This window comes from Podarcis pityusensis (assembly GCF_964106645.2).
Source record: "Podarcis pityusensis genome assembly, chromosome: 9".
Lineage (NCBI taxonomy): Eukaryota > Metazoa > Chordata > Lepidosauria > Squamata > Lacertidae > Podarcis > Podarcis pityusensis.
This window is the reverse complement of record NC_138034.1, coordinates 26654557-26670334: the sequence shown is the minus strand read 5'-3', so window position 1 is coordinate 26670334 and position 15778 is coordinate 26654557. Positions and strand designations below refer to the sequence as shown.

At 40.4% G+C, this 15778-nt stretch overlaps 1 protein-coding gene across 1 annotated transcript in view; it reads right to left on the bottom strand.

The window, feature by feature from the left end:
• Positions 1 to 15778, bottom strand: part of ENPP6 (ectonucleotide pyrophosphatase/phosphodiesterase 6) — a 28275-nt gene that overhangs the window by 7320 nt on the left and 5177 nt on the right. The window contains exons 2-6 of the mRNA XM_081020548.1: positions 12534 to 12713; positions 7000 to 7111; positions 6072 to 6213; positions 2802 to 2981; positions 1292 to 1429 (exon numbers count right to left, since the gene is read on the bottom strand). Coding sequence (XP_080876674.1) covers positions 1292 to 1429; positions 2802 to 2981; positions 6072 to 6213; positions 7000 to 7111; positions 12534 to 12713 — 752 coding nt within the window. The remainder of the gene's footprint in view (positions 1 to 1291; positions 1430 to 2801; positions 2982 to 6071; positions 6214 to 6999; positions 7112 to 12533; positions 12714 to 15778) is intronic.

The following is a 15778-nucleotide window of genomic DNA, read 5'->3' as shown; positions in this document are numbered from 1 at the left end:
TAACAACACTTGCAGTTCCTGGCCCAACCTTGCTGCTTCCTGCTTGTCTCAAACCCCTGATCATCAGATTCCCTGACCCCTGGACTGTCTGGTCACACAGATTGCTGTTTGCCTGACCCTAGGACTGGACCTGACTTCGGATGCTGACTCTCCTTCCAGGCAAGTACACCTCAGAGACTCTTCTGGTTGGCTGTCCTCCCACTCCACTGAGCTCTGCACGTAGTTGCTCAGCAACAAGACTACAACACCCTCTCCCCACCCCAAGAAATCTTCCACCACTATGTGCTATCCACAGTTTGAGTGTTACCCAAGAAATCAAAGTGAATTTAACCACTGGGCTATAATTTAGGACCAGATGTAGAATTGAAGATTTTCTCAAGCCAAGAAAATCATTACACCTGTAGGTGTTATATATGGTAGGAAGCTTAAAAATGAGATCTGATTGTATGCAAAATGGTGCAGATGACTAACATGACAAAGACATTTCTGACATCTGTGTTCTGCTTATGCCTTTTCAAAATGATGTGAGATGGAGCAGTTAAGAAGAAGAAAACATTTTGAGTTGCTGAGACATTTTCAACAATAACACCTTAAAATATATTGAATATAATATTTGATAAGTTTGGCAGCCATTTTACAGTCCCTTTGATAGGGAGGAAATGAAAAATCAATTATTCGCTATATAATAAAAAGCCATTTTTGAAATTCTGTTCTGTTAATAATGAAAGTGGTTCAGGAATAACTGGTATAGTGGAAAGCTATTCTCAAAAGCTAGAAACAATAAAAAATTAAGAGTAGGAAGAGACATACTTACTCCAGAAGAACCTAACCAGTATCAGCAAAGTTTCTAACATTTAGAGAAAGAAAACATTTAATGTAAAATGCTAATCCACCCTGAACTAGATATTGTGAAAATAATTTTAGAATAAACCAGTTAATTAAAATAGATGTAAATATCTTCTTATATTCCTAAAATGAAAATGTGATTTCAGCTTTTCAAACAGTAATGTTAACTTTAATTTTCTTCCAAATATGGTTATATTGAAAACAGCCTTAGTTTAAAACGACTCATACAAACTGTCAGTACAACCTATGACCCAACAAGCGAAATAGAGTATATCAACCATGTATGGTGGCCCACAAGGGACTTATTAAACTTCCCGGTTTTGCTACAGAGAAAAAAACAAAAACAAAAAACAGAGGACTTATGAAGCATCAGACAGGCCACTATTCATGCCTGTCTTCTATTTGATGGGTCACAACTTGTATAGCCCTGACACAGATGGTTTACCTCCACTATGAACCATCCTTTTTCAGCGACAAGTGTCAAAGGAGAGACAAATTTCCCTTCTTTATAATAAAATCGAGCAGGGATATCCTCTTTCCTGTAAACTGTCATATGTGGCACATTTTTCAGTTTGTTGTATACCTGCAAAGAAAGAAAAGCTATGAAGCCTCAATGCACATCATAATTGCTGGCATGGACGATCACACTGCCCTAAGATATATGGCCTTTTAAAAACAACTATTATGGGAACACTGTGGGCTTACTAACTTGTGCAGAAAACCCCATGAAAAATATTCCTTTTAAAATATTGAGCTTGGATATAATTAAAGGAGGGAAAATTGGACTTCTGCACCCCCATCTTGCTGAGAAGTAAATAATGTATTTGCATTCCTAGCTGAGCCGGTGACAAAGCTAGGTAGTAATATTTTGAAACATATTAAGGTTGCAGTCCTGTGCACATTTACTTGAAAGTGGTGACAGGCGAACTTGGTTTCTCAAGTTCTAATTTTTCTTCTATGGCCTTTATGCCATAGTTAAGCTCAATTGTAGTTTAAAGTGACATGCAGACCCTGCTGATAAAATCTGACCTATTGATGGGAAGGTGATTCAGAGGTCATGATGACGCATAAAGGATGGACCAATCTCTTAGGCTGAGCCCAGTTTGTTAAGGGCACTACAGCAGTATTGCCTTAGGGCAGGCTTCCTCAACCTCGGCCCTCCAGATGTTTTGAGACTACAGTTCCCATCATCCCTGACGACTGGTCCTGCTAGCTAGGGATCATGGGAGTTGTAGACCAAAGACATCTGGAGGGCTGAGGTTGAGGAAGCCTGCCTTAGGGCTACGATGCATGACTGTAGGACGCTAGCAGACAACGTGCAATTCTTCCTAGTCTAGGTTCTTCACCTTCAGTAGACCTTCAGGGGGTTATTGGGCTGTTTTTGTTTTGTTCTTTTGTTTGTTTGTTTTATTTATTTGATTATGTATTTTGGGTTTTTATTTTGTGATTTTTATCTTGTGAACAGCCCTGAGACCTATGGGTATAGGACGGTATACAGATTTAATAAATAAAATAAAATAATAATACAGTCATACCTTGGAAGTCAAATGGAATACGTTCAACTTCCGAAACATTCGGAAACCAAAGCGTGGCTTCTGATTGGCTGCAGGAAGCTCCTTCAGCCAATCAGAAGCTGCGGAAGAGCCATCCGATGTTCGGCTTCCAAAAGAAAGTTCGAAAACCAGAACACTCACTTCCAGTTTTCAATCATTCAGGAGCCGAAATGTTCGACTTCCAAGGCGTTCGGGAGCTGAGGTACAACTGTAATAATAGTAGTAGTAATAATAATAATAATAATAAATAATGTACCAGGACCAGTTTCTTCCCTGTGAATGCATAAGTAACGCCCGAGTGTGGAGGCCAAGCAGCAGAACTGGGTGTTAAGCGGTACAGGAAAGCAGGGAAAAACCCCTGATTGGCACAAAGTGGGTAAAGAAAGAGAAAAGGTCCCTTGCCTCGGACTGCTTCTCCTTGGCTGGCCACAGGCTTACAACAGGACCTCGGTCCTTTACTTGTATAACATCGCTCATGTTGATACAATTTCTCAGCTCGATCACTTTTTCCATCCAGTAAATGTCAGTCATCCCATGATCCGAGAAAAGAATGACATTCAGGTCATTCTGCAGGCCCTTGTCCTGTCAAGATAGTAAAGACTGTGATTGCAGCTTGGGGAAAATACACAATGCACTTCCCATTTTCAGTTCGGTAAGCAGATTCACCATTCCTGCCGTGCCATCATTGATAGAAGAAAATGTGCTGTGGGGGAATAATCCCTTCACCATTCCAAGCTTAAAAGGGGCTGATATCAAATAACATTCTAGTCTTGATTCAGAGAAAATTGCACTTAAATTGAAATAAATGGGTCAAGTTAGAGATGGAATATACATGCTATACAGTGGTACCTTGGGTTAAGTACTTAATTCGTTCCAGAGGTCCGTTCTTAACCTGAAACTGTTCTTAACCTGAAGCACCACTTTAGCTAATGGGGCCTCCTGCTGCCGCCGCACCGCCGGAGCACGATTTCTGTTCTCATCCTGAAGCAAAGTTCTTAACCTGAAGCACTATTTCTGGGTTAGTGGAGTCTGTAACCTGAAGCGTATGTAACCTGAAGCGTATGTAACCCGAGGTACCACTGTACACTGTGATGAGAATGCAACCATTGAGTGTAAGGGCCCTTCCAGATGTGCTGTTTTTTGGGTAGGATTCATTCCTATACTGGCAAATTCAGGTTGCGCAGTTGAAGTTGGTGTGGCAGTCTTGCACAGTCAACCCACTTCCCACAAAAAGCTTGGGCTTTGGGGGATAAGGAAAGTGATGGAAAAATGGACTGAATTGTTTGATGCAGCATCATACAGCCTTCCTGCAAACAATTCAGAATTCAATAAATAGCCAAAACTGTCTAGCCTCCCTGCAAACTTTCCACAAACAAATCAAGGTGCAAGTACAATAAACAGGTAATGTGGAAATGACCTAAGTCTCTGCATCCCCGGCCCTCATTCTTGGTGCCAATGGCTGGAAGCGGTAGAGATTTACAATTTGATGTTCCAAACCATCATCATCATCATCAATTCAATTTATATCCTGCCCTTTATCAAAAGATCCCAGGGTAGTGTACATCATTAAGAACACATTTTACAGAGCATCAATAATAAAAACATAATAAAAAGCATAACAGGCAGCATAATAATAAAATGATCATAATAACAGTCATCCCCTCACCCAGTTTTAACAGGCCATAGATTATTTAATGGCTAAAGGTCTGGGTAAAGAGGAATGTTTTTATCTGGTGCCTAAAGACATGTAATGATGGTGCAAGGCAAGCCTCTCTGAGTGAATACTTGTGCGACTACACATTCCTACCAGAGCAGGGATCATTTGCCAGAGGGAGGCTGGTTTTGGTGGGTTCCCTGTGGCTGCACAATAAATATTCCCTCAGAAGTAGCACAATGAGAGATTAACATCTGCTTCTGCTGTTAGTCACAACTAAGTTACTACCCTCTTGGTTTGCAGACTAACTTTCTCTAATTCTTTATAGTTTCTTTAAAATATAACCATGTCTTGCCAAGCTAAATCGAGTAGTCTATGGACTAGCATAAAATGAGGAGTAGCAGGAACAACACCATAAAACCCTTTTGCTACTTGCACTCATTCTAACCTCCTGAGCAGTATTTTATATGTGTAGGCCTTGAAATATTGGAGTGCTGGTGGATTTAATGTTCAGATGGATACTCTGTGTGTAGGTTGCAAGCTATGAAAGGCTTTTAAAAATCCAAGAGAATAACCTTGCAGTTATTGCAGAATCAATTAAATTTGCTTCCACCTTCCCACACTGATGAGCAGGCAGGCTGCAGTTTTATCTTGCTAGCTCATGCTTATTGTATGCTGTAATCTGGATGACGTGAATCAATCTGTTATGCGCGCTAAATGCGTTTACTACATTTATTAGGTAAAGGTAAAGGGACCCCTGATCATTAGGTCCAGTCGTGACCGACTCTGGGGTTGCGGCGCTCATCTCGCTTTAGTGGCCAAGGGAGCCGGCGTACAGCTTCTGGGTCATGTGGCCAGCATGACTAAGCCGCTTCTGGCGAACCAGAGCAGTGCACGAAAATGCCGTTTACCTTACCGCCGGAGCGGTACCTATTTATCTACTTGCACTTTGACGTGCTTTCGAACTGCTAGGTTGGCAGGAGCTGGGACCGAGCAACGGGAGCTCACCCCGTCGCGGGGATTCAAACCACCGACCTTCGGATCGGCAAGTCCTAGGCTCTGAGGTTTAACCCACAGCGCCACCCGCGTCCCTTACTACATTTATTACATAGCTGCAAAATGTCAGTGGATGCCAAGAAAGCAAAACAGAGCAGTCCTTGACCACTGATTTTCTAGTTTAATATGGTAGATTTAATCATTCTTTGAGGGAACATGTGAATCTATGTACCCAGTTACCCCAATGTTTCACATTCAAGACTTCAGACAGAGGCTTCTCCCAGTTCTGCTCAGTGCTTAAATGGCAGGGGAGTGGGCAAATAGATTCTTCCCCCTTTCCTTTTTATGATGACTCCTTTAGTGGCTAGTTGGAAAGCACGATTTGGCTTAAATGGGGTTGGTGGCTGAGGAAGGGTTGTAGATGTTACAATTGAAGGTGCCTGATACTGAGCCTGAGGACTTGGGTAATTTAAGGGCCCTGAAGACAGGCACTTAGTTGTCCCTTTTAACTTGGAAGAGGTGGAGCATACAAACTGACAATCCTCTCACTTTCTCACCGAATTTATTGGGTACTCCGTGCATACATTGGCATTCTGACTTTGCTGTGGTGGCGGTGGGCCCTCAGCTTACCTTGGAGCTCTGACGAAACTGGTTTTCTTCAGTATCTGGAGCCAGCCATTTGGGAACCATTGCAAGCACAGCATATACTATTCCCTTTATTTCCTTGTGTGTAAGCGGTAGCAGTGTTTATGCATTTTATGACATCACATCCAGCAATGGCCAAGAGTACAGCAAGTGTACCCTGTCACATTTGAAACAGTTACGTGCATTGATTTGATCACAAGTACCTATGACTCACATCTGGAACAGGTACAATGTGTGTTACCATTTCAAACAATGTGTAGATGTATATATAAGGTGTGATGAAACCTTTGATGAACAGTTACAAAGAATGTTTAACAAAGATAAGGAAAGGACTGTGGGGCAATTAACAGACCCCGTAGCCTCTAAGTAACACTAACCTTGATAAGCTTTGTCATATTGTGCAATACGTTATCCACTGCTTTTAAGGCATTCTTCCTCTGAATAGATGAGGGACCGTAGTGATGACCTTCTACATCAATCCGTTCATAATACACTGCTGCCATATCCGCTCTGCCCCTTCTAGAGTGGCAACACCACAGAAGAGTTAGGTGTAAAACAAGTCTAATATGCTACTAATTTGATGCATCTTTCAGAATCAACACTAAGACTTGGATTTTTTCATGCTATGTGCAGCTAAGTGTTGCAGACAGAAAAGGCACAGGCCATGCTTTTTAATTCCTCTACATTTCTGAATTTGCTAATTTGCCTCTTCCTCCCCTCATTGGACCATTGTTTCTTATATTGTAAGCCATTTTTTAATACCCTAAATGTTTTGTCCAAAAGACAGTTTATAGATATAGTCAACAAGTAAATAGGCCGTTCCAAGTGGAGCAGCTTCGGAACTAATGGTAAAGTTCACACAACCAGTTGTTATGGTGTAATGCTAGTCTGTGTTGATGCTTTCAGTGGCTTTTAGCATGCCGAACTAATCTTCAGAATACTGTACATTGGGAAGACAGTTGTATAAATAGGTACAAATCTTCATTTGGAAAGTGCTACATTCATAACCATTATTGACTTCTTCCTCTTTCCCCATCTGTGTGTGTCTGTGTGTCAAATTTAACTGGAGATGAAAACAAAGAGGGAGCTGAGGGAAACGATGTTGGTCTTTGCCATATTTCCCCCCCCCCCTCATCTGCCACCCCCTCCCTGCATTATCTCAATTAAGGGTCCTTTCTCGCATCTCCCATAATGCAGAAAACCAAAATGAATTACCTTTGTTATCATATCATGCTGCTACTCTTATGGGGAGGAAGGTTTTACTCCTCAGATTAGAGAAATAAATAAAACATTTGATTACTTTACCTCAGAAGCTCAATAGCACTATATACAGCATTGGAGAAATTGCCATCTGTTGGAACACTATAATATGGTAGGCAGTAGGTAGGTCGAATTCCAAGGATTTCAACTTCACACCCTAAAGCAAAGTGTTTAATTAGTTTAATTCAGCTTCCGAATTTTGAATTACGAATTTAAATAATGTCATCAATATTTAGATAGGGATGGATATATTGAAAGGGACTCTTAACTCTTAGATTGAGATATACAAGCCTGCACCAGTGAAGTTCTGCTTTTGCACCAGGACTTCCTCTTTCTCTCCTCCCCCTGCACTCCCCTAAAATATCCAGGGCACCCCGTAAACATCCGTCTTGAAACCCAAAATCTGAAAATAAAAAATGTTGACCTTAGACATGAATTCTGTATATTCCTGGTATGTTCCCAAAAGAAAAGGGCTAATTTTGAACATTCAGAACTGGAATCTGAAGGATTTGCAGCCATTTTGGTTAGCTGCTTGTTAGAATTAAACTATTTTAAAATTCAACCATTTTTTTTCAAATAAAAACTCTTAATTTTATTCAAAAATCAGTTTTGTTTGTATAGGACTAATCAGTTACACTGCTCCATATTACAATAAATTAAGAACAGCAATAGTCTAGAATCAAAAATACTTTTACCAAATATTTTGTATTCAGATGTGCAAAACCTCTTTCTGGAACTGAAATGTTGAATCTCTTTCCCCACAGGATCTTATGAAAGCATTTTACACCAATTAACTTTCCGTCACCTCAAACCTTTCCCAGAAAAAATGCACTGATTTGAGTCCTAGAAGCTTGTGGCAACTCCTAAAGGGGGGAACGTGAGCTCTGAACACAGGAGAACCGTGTTTTAGTATTAATATTTATAGCTGCTCTGCTTAGCAACAAAAAACACAAGCAATTTAGTTTTTCATAACCCAGACACCCTGAAATCATAGTTCTGTAATATGTATTTCCTCGAATAGTCCCAGGAGAGTCAAACAAAAGGAGGAATGAGGGGAAATGGTGGTGGCATTGGAGAAAACAAGTAATGTGGGAAGTCTTACACTGAAGAATCTGAAGAAGTGTGCATGCACACGAAAGCTCATACCAATGACAAACTTAGTTGGTCTCTAAGGTGCTACTGGAAGGATTTATTTTATTTTATTTTTATTTTGTTTTGACTATGGCAGACCAACACGGCTACCTACCTGTAACTAGAACTGAGGAATGTCAGATGCCCTCTATATAAGTAATGAATTACATGCTTTCAAAATTTATGTGTTATCTAGTAACTACTAGTTCTCAGCAGCTGCCCTAAGAGGCCAGGGATTGATGGTCCTCGTAGCATTTTCTGCTCTTTAAGTAATTGTTTGGGTTTCTATTATTGTTCTTTTTCCGCTTTCAGCTCCTTCCCCCCCCCCCCCCGCTGCATTTTACTATGTCCGTCTGACCTATAGAGAGCTTCATAAAGCACATTTTCCTAAACTTTAAAACTTTAAAACCCACCTGAACATGGGTCTTGGTTCTATGGCATTGTGTATTTCCTCCTTGCCAGCAGGTAGAAACGGTGAGCAAAAGCATGATTTTGTAAAGCATAGCTTGGTGGGCTCTAAGGCTGAAGACCATTTTTTCAAAATCATAGTACAGGTACACAGTCATTATTCTCCATTGAGCATGCACACATTTTTGTCCCACCACCATCATCTCCAATCAGGCAGGTTCTGCAGCTTCTGAAACTGTACAAAAATCTCCAAAAGCAGTCAGCAGAGGGGATGAGAGCCTACACAAAGGGCTATTCCCTTCGCTTAGTACAACTAACTGCAAAGGCTTTTGTCCGTCTGCAGCCTGTCTGACTGCTCTGCCTATATCTCTTTTGGTATTTAGACCATTTAACTACCCCAGTTGCACTATTTTGTATTATAGTAGTAGTAGTAGGTATCGTATTATATAGTAAGGTCCTGTTTAAGCCTTAAAAAACTTCTATTTCAATTCACTTTCTTATATATAGTATTCTGCATCTCTATATGTTTGACACAGAGACTTGAACCTCTATCGTTTTCCAATTGTATATCTAAACATTGGTTTAGCAGTTGTATGCCGAATGTCATAACACAACTCTTTTAAAGGTTTCCAGATTGCTGCAAATGGTCTGGGAAATGTCTTGATCAGAAGGAGAGGGGTAAAAGGAATGGAATTTGTGGTTTTGTACTTTAGATTTTTAAAATTCACTAGTGACACGGTCATTCAACTTTAGTTGAAGTAAACACGTCCATATTCTTATAAACAAACTGAGCAGCTGCATAGTCACTTCAAAATGTTATTTGACATGACCTTAAATCAAGTTTTGAAAAAGATGAGAGGACTGTAACATTTTATCAATAATAATCGGGAGCTCAAAAGCGGTCAATTTATTTGCATGGTTCTTTCACAACAGTATCAGTGATCCACAAAAGTGTTGATGCACAGATGTTAGTTATGTCATGTATTCTGAGATACCATGTGCTCTGAGGCATATAGTTGTTCAAGTTTAACAAATATTCTGACTAGACTGTATGACTTTAGACTGCAGGTGAGTGGTTCCAATGGTTCAGAACCATGATATACACCTGGCACAATACAGTCTTCTTCCCAACTCCTGCTGTGCTCATCCATGGTCCATTCTGGGCCAAGCATGGGCAAGGAAGTGTTCCCAGGTTGTAGCATTAGTTCCATGGAACTGTCATCTTTAAGAGCAAACGATAGTATTTTCTTGTGTACAGTGCAAAGTCAGGTACAGATATGTTCTAAGTGGCTCCACTGTAACTGTGGAGTTTCCTTCTTCTTGAGACTCAACCATTTTTGAGCTTTTAGCATTTTTAGATGCCTTAGATTTCTTTGCCTTGTTTTGGGTGGCTTTCAAATACAGGAGATTTTAATTAAGCATTCTGCAGTATTTAAAATGTTAATGCTTATTTTGTCCTAATTGTTTTAATCAGGGAATAATTTAAAATGTTGCTGCCTAACTTGAGGGTGTCTAACCATTGAAATAGACACATTAATTGAGTGCAATTTAACTTTTGAAGACAAAATCCTCCAGTAATTAATAGTTTCTACAGTTTTAAAACTTAGTTCAGAATCTGTTTTCTGATTATGAAATGATTCATGTTTTAAAATTTATCGAACGACTTTAATTCTTTATTATGTTGTACAAGTATTTATAAAAACTGGACAGGCTGACATTGTCAAACAATCATTTGGGAATTATCATAAGATGAGATTCCATTTGGATGGATTTGAAGAACATCTGACAGCAATAGCAATTTGTGTGCAAGGCTTAACGGGCTGTGATAGTTTAGCTGTTCATCAGGTTTCCTATTTAAGAAAGGAAGAATGGCTTGGCTTGTTTCTCTGCCTGTCAGAATTGAGCAAATGCCAACTTGTATTGTCATTATTGCTATTATTATTATTGTATCTGTCTGTTGCTGAGACACTGCCCTTTCTGTTGAATGATCTTATGCAGTATTGTATGAGGGGAGACGTGACTAAGTGCATACGTGGTAAGATGAGATGAATTAGCATAGAACATGAATGAGTAGTTCAGCTGCCTCATTGGCATTCTCTGTGCACAAACAAACAGAGTCCTGCACATATATCAAAGTGCTCACACACATAAGGAGCAACAGTAAACTATTGCCATTACAAAAGCAGTATTAACGTGGGACTTCATTTGTAGAAATAAAGCATAATATCCAGTGACTATATCTCAAGAGTTTTGTCAATAGTTCCACATTCAATGTTACCTCCAAAGCAAAAGTGGTTTGTGGGTTTTGCAAAACTAGCGACTGACTAGGAAATACACCAGTATATCCTGGGGTGCCCATGAATCTCTGGGTTATGGATGCCAATTTTTAATGGAAAAAGGGAATTGTTGAACTTTGCATATATTTGCATGTTGGCATTCCAGATACATAAGAGGCATGGCCTGATACATTGACAATGTTGATCAACATACTGCTCTTATTGGAAAACGTATTAGAAAATATTCATTGAAATAAATATGCTTTTTGCCTAATGAACAGAATTAACCGAATACTATTTTGGTGAGATTAATATCAAAAGTTTGCAGCTCAAATGTTAGGATCCATTTATATATGATAGAACATCTGTTGGTGACTGTAGGTAAGTGCTAACATGGTTCTCAAGGCAGCTACACTAAGCAGCTGACATATGCAGGTCTTTTTTTCAGGGGGAACTCACAGGAGTTCAGTTCTGGCATCTCTCAGGTGGACGCCATTGCTATTCTAAGAGAACAAGGGAGGTGTTAGTGGTGAGTTCTGGCACCTCTTTTTCTTGAAAAAATAGCACATATGTATTTTCTAGATTAAACGATTTGCAAATTGCAGTCAAGGTGAAGATACTCCTGTGCATCTTTCTCATATGACATCCAATATCCCACAGTATTGTTGCCCTGGTTGTGGTAGCGCTACTTCAATTCCTGCCCAGTTGTGCACGGGATTCCAGGTGTCTTGGCCCTCAACCATGGTCTGTGCTCCTTTGGGGAATTGAAGACATGGTGGAGGCTGTCGTAACTTTAAGAAATACTATTTATTCACATATTTACACCTGAATTTAGATGGTAGGAGTCCAACTATTGCAGCATGGTCGTCTCGAGAGGGGCTCGTTGCCCATAGCAGTGCAGCACTGAAGTCTAATGCATATCTTCCAGCTTGCCTTCAGCCAGCCAGCCAGGATCATTCTGCCTTTTCTCAGCTATCCCAAGCCTTGAACCAAAGGCCCAAAATATTCCGGTGCCATCATACCCAGTTACCCTGGTAGCCTCAGGGCAGGTGGGAAGGTGGGAAGTTACCTTGCATTGCCAATGGCCCTCAGTGGCCCTGTACTGTTTCTTAATGGCCCTTGCTAGGCCAGATTGTTTTCTGCACAGGTTAGCCCAGGAATTCATCCACAGCTGTTGTTTTCCCTTCATATCCCAAATAATCAAAATCCTACCATTTATTAATTTCTAGCTCCCCCCCCCACCAGCCTATAACATTTTATAGATAGCTAAGAATAGGTGTTGCCATCCGCTTAAAGGCTTCCTCGTGTGCAGAAGTGTGTACCCTGCAGTATACTACCCCCAGAATCGGAGGCACTTTGCCTCTGAGTACCGGTTACCATGGAACAACAGTGAGAGATGGCTGTGGGCCATTTGTCCTGCTTGCGTGCCCCCCATAGATACACAGGTTCCCTTAGGCTGACAATGTACGAAATAGGATACTGGTTTAGATGGGGTTTTGGATTAATTCAGAAGGGTTCTTATTCCATTCTTAGTCTTACTATGCTAGAAGAGAAAGCAATAAGTGGACCAGTTTCAGTTCCCATCTGCTTGACTTTCCTTCCTGGTTGATGGTATTTAAGCTTTTTAAACAGAGTCTTCTGGTTGCTGTGCGTTGGGTCAGAGCCAGAGCGATTGATCTTGAGCTTGCATTTAGAGCAGTTAAAAAGTAGAACATGTAATGTTAGTCAGCAATTTTAAGAAGTGCAGAATTCAGCAACACTCACCAGGCCAATAGTACATGAAGACTTTCCTCTTTGCTTTCATCATAGTGACCCACAAGGGCTCTGATCCATTCCACCAAAGAGGCAGCAGGCTCTCTTGATTCACGCCGATATCAAAAGACATATTTGTACTTGCATCCCACATGTAGTTCCCAGTCATTTGATGGACATTGCAGTGGCGACCTAGAAGGTGAGATGATTGCTTTATAGCCTCACTTCTCAGTTATGTTTAGCAGTCATAACACCCCCATACCCATTTCAAGGCCCTGTGGAAGTAGAATAAAGTCTCACTTCTCTCTCGTAGACTTAGAGGGCACTAGATAAAGAATTACTCCAGCTCAAATCTTGCAAATAAGTAATGAATGTAAAGATGCAGTTTTGAAGAAAAGTATCTATTATTGTGCACCCCCAGAAGAGCTGCAGAACTCATGCTCTCTTTCTAGTATGGATGAATGAAATTACTGGTAAAACATCATCAAGTTGTATTGTCATAAGCCACCTAGACTGGCATTTGATATAATGCAAAATAGGGAGAGGAAAGTTAAAGTTGTATTGACTTAGTGTGAAGAAGATGCAAAGAGAAATTTCATGAGTTCTTCGCTTGCAGATTGTGGGGCAGATGTACATGTCAACGTGCTCAAACGGAACGAGCTGTCAGTCTTGCCCCTCCCCTAATGTTGAAGATGGGCTGCCCACCTTTTACTGTTTTTATTTTAAGGGTCACCTATGCATGCACCTGTTCTCTACTGTTCCTTCTTGTTCAATGGAAACATTATAAGAATAATGGTAAACTTATTCAAGGAATGAGTGTGTGACATGCAGATTAAAAATAATAATAATGGCACTGAACCCTATTTAGAAAAAGTAAATTGGATGGAAAGCCAGTGCCAATGCTTTTCTTCCCATGTATGAGCAATTCTTCGACATTTAAGACCTCAGATCTCTTGGCTGCTAAGAGCACCCATGGAAATGTAAGTTATCTTTAAAAATCATACCACAGAATGAAACTAGAATCCAAGCAGTAAAATGTAAATATAAAACCCAATTATGATTTGGGCAGGGGGAGTAGTAGCAGGCATCACGTATTTCTCCCAAACATGATGGAACGGAACAGGAATATTTTCAATAATTTTGTTCCATTTAACAAAGATATTACATAGCTGGATGTTCTACATTTATGTGGAGAAGTCATTACTCCATAAGCCTCACCTCTATCTCAACAAATTTCTGTCAGTTGCAAAGCAGGGATGATTAATCTGTTGTGGGGCTTTACATGTGGCATAGTGTTTGTTACCTGATTGTTTAAGCCTTTATAGGTAAGCCCTAACAGCTTTGTAAATAAATACCAGCACCTTCTGCCAAGCTTGGGTGCAAACTGGCAAATGCTGGAAAGGAAAGAAAGATTATATGCAAGGTTGGCCCAAGACAGCTTGCTGTCTGAAGGACTGCAGGTGATCACAAACAAGTTGAGATGCACAGCATCAAAGACTTGTCAAATAATTTTTCCACCTAAGGCATAAAATATAAATAAAAAATCCCATAAGTGCTTCTACCTGTCCCCAGAAGTAATATAAAAAACTATTTTCTGCCCTTCAGGATACCCAAAATCAACTGCCTGAGGTGACTTCCTCACCCTTCCTAATGGTAGGGCTGAATCTGCCAGAAAGCAGTAATATCTGAACAGTTTTCAAGGCCAGTCCCATGTAATAGATTTGTCACCAGACAGCGAACAAATTATCATATTCTCTTCCCCCCAGTTTCTTTCATAATTAAGTATTAACTGGACTCATTTTAGGTCATAACAGATATATTCTTGAAGATTTAGGTAGGCAAAAATTACTGCACAATAAATTGCTATGCAAAACATTGTTAACAGTAATAACTGGCTATTCATAACCTCCCTTGCTGTATTTAACTACCCATTGTTGTGGCTCACTGTTTTTGTAGACACAGAGGAGGCATTGTAGCTGATTAAAACCATATAATAACAATACTTGATATTTTTCTTTTCAGAGCATTTCACATCCCTGTAAGATGGGTCACTATCATTATCCTGGTATTTTATTGTAGGTGATAATAAAAAATGTTTTAAACAAGCAAACACAGTTGAAGGGCTGAGACGATAAGAATTTCCCTAAGCCTTCCCCATCTCTCTATGAAAATTTTTGTGTTTTCAGGAGTACTTGTGCAGTTCATGGAAGTGATCACAGAAGCTAGCTGTGTGATTTGTAGCATAGTAAGTACAGCATGTTGAAATGAGTGGTGTAATCATCACTCAGTTCTGGATTATCCCTTTTACTTTTACTTTTTGGCATTTGTTATCATATTTTGTTATGTTCTACAGTGGTACCTCGGGTTAAGTACTTAATTCATTCCGGAGGTGCGTTCTTAACCTGAAACTGTTCTTAACCTGAAGCACCACTTTAGCTAATGGAGCCTCCTGCTGCCGCCGCGCCGCCGGAGCACAATTTCTGTTCTCATCCTGAAGCAAAGTTCTTAACCTGAGGTAACATTTCTGGGTTAGTGGAGTCTGTAACCTGAAGTGTATGTAATCCGAGGTACCACTGTATATGGGAATAAGACCTCAAATATGTAGGAATCAGCTTGCTGCAGTTGATCTAACCTTCTGTCAACAGTTGCCATGTCTTTCTACAATTGACCAAAAATTTCACAACAACTTTCTAAACCAGGGGCAAGCAACCTAAGGGCTGGATGTGGCCCAATTGCCTTCTCAAACCGGCCCATGGACGGTCCAGGAATCAGCGTGTTTTTACATGAGTAGAATGTGTGTTTTTATTTAAAATGCATCTCTGGGTTATTTGTGGGGCATAGGAATTCATTCATATTTTTTTTCAAAATATAGTCTGGCCCCCCACATGGTCTGAGGGATGGTGGACCGACCCACGGCTGAAAAAGGTTGCTGACCCCTGTTCTGAACCATCGGGGGGGGGGGGAGATCCCACTGGAGCATCCCATCACCACATTCCCTATCTAACTTCAGCACCAACAGTCTCTCCTTGCTCTTAGAAAAGTACTTTTTCATGCATCTTCCTGCTGCTGTAACCTTCCTGATTGCACTTCATTGCCTCTGACAAGCTTCACATGCCAGGGAGTTCCCGTCTTCTAGCATCAGTCAGCCCAGATGTAATGCAGCGTAGGTTAAAGAGCTATTGACCCCCTTATAGAAAACAGGGGAAAGTACTTCCATATTACTTTCTGTACAGCACATCGGGTCTCTGGATGCTTGC